The sequence below is a fragment of the Gavialis gangeticus genome, unplaced genomic scaffold, assembly GCF_001723915.1.
Source record: "Gavialis gangeticus isolate Ggan-Ray unplaced genomic scaffold, GavGan_comp1, whole genome shotgun sequence".
Classification (NCBI taxonomy): domain Eukaryota; kingdom Metazoa; phylum Chordata; order Crocodylia; family Gavialidae; genus Gavialis; species Gavialis gangeticus.
The window spans coordinates 49,343,277-49,350,361 of NW_017729034.1; the positions used below are offsets into that span (position 1 = coordinate 49,343,277).

At 42.8% G+C, this 7,085-nt stretch overlaps 1 protein-coding gene across 1 annotated transcript in view; it reads right to left on the reverse strand.

Annotated features, from left to right (window-relative positions):
- Nucleotides 1–7,085, reverse strand: part of RYR2 (ryanodine receptor 2) — a 784,157-nt gene that overhangs the window by 366,750 nt on the left and 410,322 nt on the right. Inside the window, exon 40 of the mRNA XM_019526720.1 lies at nt 6,014–6,157. Within this exon, the coding sequence (XP_019382265.1) occupies nt 6,014–6,157 (144 nt within the window). The remainder of the gene's footprint in view (nt 1–6,013; nt 6,158–7,085) is intronic.

Consider the following 7,085-nt stretch of genomic DNA (forward strand, 5'->3'; position numbering starts at 1 on the left):
CCAAGTACCCTAAACACACATACATACCATACCATCCAAGTTAGGAACTCACCTGTGTGTATATGTAGGTGGGTGGTATGTGTGTGGACTGCTGAATATATATATGTCATCATGTGCATGATATATGAATTAGTGATTCATGTATGTGTATGGAGTATGTGAGTATTGACAACTGATTGTTGTCTAATTTTTGGTGTGTGTAGTGTGTAAGTGCTTGAATTGGTGATAGGGAAGTATGTTTGGATGTGTATGTGCCTGAGTTGGTTGTGCGTGCATGCATGCATATTTGCACACCTAATTGATTTGTGTGTTTGTATATGTGCAATTTTGTCACACTCTACTGTCTAACAGCACAATATTGAGATCCTGAGAGTTGGCCTTACCCCAAAGGGCAACAAAATCACCTCATTGTCTGCACCAGTCCCAGGTCTCAAACTGGACTTTCGGTCTGGCTGAGGCAGTGAAAATAATTGTTAGCTGATTGTTAGCACTAGCTCCAGACAGCCCTAGGTCCCAGAGCTACCCTCAACCCATTTCAGAATCTCTGGGAATGTGCTTGGGTAGCCCCAGGTCCTGAACCAGAATTAGGGCTGCCCATGCCCAATCCACTCAGCTGAGCATGAGGATCAGGCACAGGGCAGCCCTGGAGTTTGATACAGAGCCACTCCCTGCCTGGTCTGCAAGGCTGGGCTGGGGGCAGCCCCATAGTGGAATTCTATGCCCATGCCAAACAACATGCATCCTGCCATGTGTCAAGCTGTGTTCTCAAACCCAGGGCCTCATTCTGTCAGCACAGCTGCTCATCTTGACCAGCTACCCTGTAGCTTGTCACCCAGGCTGGTCAGGGCTGGCCTGAAGGCTCCATTAGGAGTTAACACTCTGCCCACTTGGTCACCAGAGTGGCCAACTTGGTGACCCTTCACTTCCCCCGCATCAACCCCTGTCCTGGAACAGGTCCAGGTAACAGGGCTCAGTCATATCCCCCAGATTGCTTTGCTGGTCCTTTTGGCTTCCTCCTTGACTCTACTCTGCTTTCTCTCAACTTCTTGGCCCAACCTACTCTCCAACTTCACTCTCTGTCTGATCTCCTGGTTTCTTGACTTGGCTTGTTCCTGGAGACTATTCATAGGCTGACCTTCTGGCTTCCTGACCCGGCTTGTTTCTGAATTCTACTCACTCATCCTGACCCTGTTCAGCATCTGGATCCTGAAGCAACCCCAGACCTCATTGCCCATGACCCGGAGAGACACCATACACATCTAGCATGGCAAGTCGCATGATTTTTGGGATGGGGCACAAACTTCCTCAGATTCCAACAGCACCATTATTTTAACATCTCCAAAGGGCCAAAGCCTCATCAGGCAGTGAAGGATAATAAGGGTGCAGACAGAAGTGACAATTTTTGCCCAATGTGGCCACAAAAAGCAGTTTATTGTTGTGACCAAACACAAGTACACATCTCCAAACATCTTCAAAAATGGTCAATTGAGTGAAATTCTGATCCCTCATTGCATGAGGTTACAGATAACAATGTTTCAAAAGGTAGTACCTTTGTAACTTGTGTCTGTAGAGCCTGTTTCTGTTTTTAGAATGGAAGGGGGGAAAGGGAGCAGAAGGAGTTCTGTCTGTGGGTTTTTCAGCCCCTCCTGAAGGGTAGGGCAGGTATATTAGAGGCCCCCCCAGGGTGGGGGAGTTCCAATGTAGTATGAATTAATTATTATGTTTAAATAATAATAGTATTGAACTGATAAACCTCTATGATTGTATGAACAACTAAAACTCAATTTTGTGTTTGTTCCCTGCTTGACATGAGTAAATTAACTTTGTGTGCCCTGTGTACATGAGTGTCTGTGTGAGAGGGTGAATGGTCAAAGAATGGTAACTATTTGCATGAAAACAGATTTAATTGATTGTGTAAGCAACAAGATGCCAATGTATGAGTTACCAGACAGCAAACTAACTTAGCTAATCAATGGAAGGCTGAAGAATTTGTCTGTGATCAGGTGCAAATAAGATAGTAAGAAGAAAGAATTTTGCATATCGTCATTTGAACTACACAAAGCTTGAAGGAATAAAACATAAAATTTCCCCTGTTTCTGGTAAGAAGCTGCATGAATAAATTGTCCACTTGTCTACACTTTAGCATCTGTCATGCTACATCCCAGCTGCTTGGTCAGCATTTAATAGCAGTACAATGTAGTGTTGTCCAAGTTGGCTCTAAGCAAGCTAGCTCAGTTACTCAAGCAACACAGCCATAGTAGAAGGGGCTCATTTGAAAGCTAAAAACCAAGTTAAATTCACTGATGCAAAGTTCTGTTCTGATGGCTAGACTGCTTCTGAAGTTATCACGGATACAGACTTAACACAGAATCATAGAGAAGTACAGCTGGAAAGGACCTCCAGAGGTCATTAAGTCCAACCCCCTGCCTAACATAGGATCGACTCTATCCAAAACATTCTATAGAAATCCATTGTCTAATTTCTTACCAGACCTACAGAGTCAACCCTGACAAAAGCCACAAAACATAACACCCTAACCTAGTAACATCCTGCTGCTGCAATGTTGTTAAAATACACTCAAGAGATCCAAGAAAGAGGACCATGCCCACTTCTACAGAAGACGACAAAAACTCCACAGTCCATACCAATCTAACCATGGGGTAAAATTCATTCCTGATGCTAAATATGGCAATCAGTCTGACCCTGAGCAGAGCAGCAAAATCCTCTAGCCAGAAAAACCCAGGTTTAAGTCCCAGCAAGCACATTAGCACACCCTGGTCACAATCCCCAACTTTGACTGCAGCCAATCCAATGGTTCAGAGGAACACTTAAAAAACAAACAAACAAACCATGATGTGTAGCAGCAAAAGAGGAAAAACAATCCTTCCTGGCCCTACATGTCAACCAATAAAGCCCATAAGCATGGGAGATACCCATAGTAGAGCATAGGCAGAGTTTCTTCTAAATCATCCCAGACCAATCCCTGTCCAACCTCTTGAATGGGAAATTCACATCTTCCTTAGTCTGTCTATTCCACTGCCTTACTGTTCTGCAGTGCAGATGTTTTTCCTGATATCCAGTCTAAACCTACTTTGCTGCAACGTCAATTCACTGGGCTACATGCTGTTCAATGCAGCAAGAGGGAAAAGGTGTTTTCCCTCTTCTTTATGGTATCCAATCTGAAGACTGTTGATGTGTCCCCTATGAAGTGCCTTTTCTGCAAGCTAAACATACCTAATTTCCTTCAACCTCTGCTCATATGATTTGCCTTCCAAGTCCTTTATCATTTTTGTCACCTGCCTCTGGACCCTCCCTAACTTCTTCACATCCTTTTAAAAATGTGAAGCCCCAAACTTCACACAATACTCTAGATGAAGTGCTGGGATCATGCACCGCACTGGAGTCTCTCTACTTTCACTGCTTCTAGAAGCATGCCCCCAGAATCTCTGGAGCACATATCTGGAAGTGGGGAAAGTCAGAATACCCCACTTGCAAAGATATGCCCACAGAAATCTCTGTGAACCTTGCACATAATACTCTGGATGAGGCCTGACCAGTGTTGACTAGAGGTACTATCACTTCCTGTGTCTTGTACCTAATGAATTCCAAGACTGCATTTCCCTTTTGTGCAGCTGCCTAACACTGCAGACTCGTATTGAGTCTATGATCTATCAGGACTCCCAGATCTTTTTCCACAGTGCTGCCATGCAGCCAGCTGTCACCCATTTTGTACTTTTTTATTTATTCTTCCCAAAGTTGTCACACCTTGTATTTTTCAAGACTGAACTCCATCCTGTTAAGTTCCAACCAAGATTTCTAATCTATTGAGATCCTTCTGAATTGCCCTCCAATCCTCCATGTTCAAAATCCTTCTTAGTTTTATGTCATCTGCAATCTTGCTCAAAAAAGCTTTTTATGTCAGTATCTGAATCATTAATAAACAGACTGAACAGCACTGGACCAGGGACAGACTTTTATGGGACTCCACACAAAACCTCCTGTCATTCTGACATGGATCCATTTATAATTACCCTTTCCTTGCACCTAGTGAGCCACCTGCCATTCTGCCTTATTGTAGTTTTGTCTAGACAACATTTCTCCAATTTGTTTATGAGACTGCCATGTGGGGCTTTGTCAAAAGCCTTGCTGAAGTCCAGATTTACTATATCCACAGCATTCCCTTCATCCACTCAACTTGTTAGTTTATCAGAAGAGATCAAGTTCATAGGATCATAGGAAAGTAGGACTGGAAGGGACCTTACAAAGTTATCTAATCCAGTCCCCTGCAGGATCATCCCTGAATAAACCACCTCAGCCAGATGTCTGTCTAATCTGCTCTTGAAAACTTCCAAGGATGGAGATTCCACATTTCCCTAGGTAGCCTGTTCCAATGTTTAATCACCCTCATACTTAGAAAACTCCTCCTAATCTCTTACCTAAATTTACTCTGCTGCCACTTGAGGACATTACTGTAGTCTTGTCCCCTACAGCCACAGAGAAAAAAACATCTCTCTATAATCATCCCTTAGGTATTTGAAAACTGTTATCAAATCCTCCCTTAGTTATTCTATCTCAAGCACAGGACTCTGCATTTGTCCTTGTTGATTCCCATCTGATTGACTGAGGACCATTTTTTCAGTCTATCCAGGTCATTCTGGAGCTGAACCCTGCCCTCCAGAGCACTGGTGTCCAAGGCTTTTCTCTGGTAGGCCAGATGGGCAGTGCCTGGTCCATCTGCAGACCAGATCTGGCTGGTGGCCCCAATCTAGCACCCAGGTCAAAGGTGGTGGGGCTCCATCCAGCTGTGCAGGGCGGGGTACAGGGGGCTGGCTGGCCCTGATTCAGACAGAATGGGGTGTGCCCCACCTCTGGCCCCATGGGGAGTAGGGGGCATGGCCATTTCATTGAAAGGTGCTTGGCCCAACCCCATAGGGAAGAGGGGGTGTGGCTCAACCACGATCCAGCTTGCAGGGAGAAGGGGGGTACGTGTTTCCTCCCAATCTTGGGAGGAGGTACAGCCCAGCTGTGATCCACTGTGTGGAGCTTGGAAATTTGGCAGCAGGGAGGAGTGGCAGTATTATCTTCCCCTTCTTCCCTGCCACCAAATTTTTCAACCCATTGCGAGCCCCATGAGCCAGATGCCAAAGCTGGGGCATAGGCCAGAAGTTGAGCACCCCTACTCCAAAATGTCCACAATTCCACCCAACTTGGTGTTGTCCACAAATCTGCAAGTATCCACACAATCCTATCATCAAAATCATTAATGAAGACATTAAATAATACCAGAACCAAGACAGAGCCCTGAGGAACCCCACTGGATACCTTCTCCCAACTTTACATTGAGCTATTGGTGATTCAACTAGTTGTTTGTCCACCTTACATTGCTTCCACCTAGCTTGTGTTTCCACCTAACTTGTTAAGAAGTGTCAAAAAACTTGCTACAATCAAAATATATCACATCCACTGCTCCCTCCTCATCCACTGAGCCTATCACTTTATAGAAGGAAATTAGTTTGGTCAGGCCTGACTTGCTCTTGGTAAATCCATGCTGGCTGTTCCTGATCATCTTGTTCTCCTCTAGCTGCTCCATAATTATTCCTTGAGAGCCTGCTCCATGATCTTGCTGGATATAGAAGTCAAGCTAACCAGTCTGTAGTTCCCTTGATCCTCCTTTTTTCCTTTCTTAAAGACGGGCACTATACATCAGTTTGTTTGACACAATTTGTTCTTAGTAAATCTAAGCTGGATGCTTGTGATCAGCATGTTATATAAAAATAAACTTGTAACAGCCAGTGTAAGAAATGTGCTGACAGATACCATTGGGAGTTATTACTACATGTAATGAAAACTCCAGCTAAGCCTGCTTTGAGTTAGAGCCATCAGCTTAAAGGTGCACAGATGCTTCCCTAAAAATCCAAATGGTTCTGGCAAATTATATATGAAGAGCTGTCAGTACTTCCTTCTCTCCTTCCAGAGCCAGGTTGCACTGAATGTTGATTTAACATTTACTTACAGGGTTTTTTAGAATGATTATCAGTGGGTTTCTCAGTTTGTTTCTTCTTCAAGTATGTCATTTTTTCAACTAAGTATAATAGACGACCTCTGATGGTTAAATCACTATTTCCATCCAGGGCTCCATCTTCATCTAGTTCAATTCCTGGAAATAATGAACATTGAATCATTAAGTGAATTAAACAAATTACAGCTATGCTCCTTGTCCAAATGTGCAAATATAATCAAACTGATGGGTCCTTTCTTGCTTTGTTAGCTAAGTGCACTACAAACAAACCAAAATTTGCTATTCCTGCAAATGCTCTTTTTGGCAGTACAGTTTAAAGGTTAGGGTTCAGATCTGGGGCTACAATGCCTGGCTCTGTTGTTTACATACTGGATAAATGCAAGTTAATCATCTATGGCCAGATTCACATAGGTATTTAGACACCCAGCTCCCTTAGCTTCCATGTAACTTTATTCTTGTTATTTTGAAAATAGGAAATCAGCCCCCCAGGTGATTTTTTATCTTAGCTGATATTTCAGTGCCTTCAAATGTTTAGATGAAAAACAATACCAAAGTGAAACTAATGATACTTTCTGATACTCTGTCAGTAAAAAATTGAATTGACCATTTTCATAAAGATGTGGTTCATGATATATTGAATTATAAAGAAATGAAACTGTATAGACACATATCTTATACTAATGTAAGACTTGTTTTTCATTTGTATTGTTCCAAATAAGTAATAATGAAACTGAAACCATCATTTTGTTTCAAGCCCATCATTAATATTGTTGCCTCACAACTCCATGAGTTTAGAGTAAAAAGGCCACTTTCATTTTATCTTGCTGGGATCCTATGATCCCTGCTGAATTCCTGCTCCTGGGCCATGGGGCTGGACTCGAACGTCCCCCAAGGTCCCTTCCAGCCCTAATGTCTATGAAATCTATTTCATTTTTTTAAATTCCATTTTAATCTGCGTTTTTTACATGAACTTCTCTTCTACAGCATATTTCTACCTCAGATCTGGTAATATCATTAAATCTTTTGTTCATGGGGAAATCCCTTTTTTTTTTTTTTTTTTTTTTTT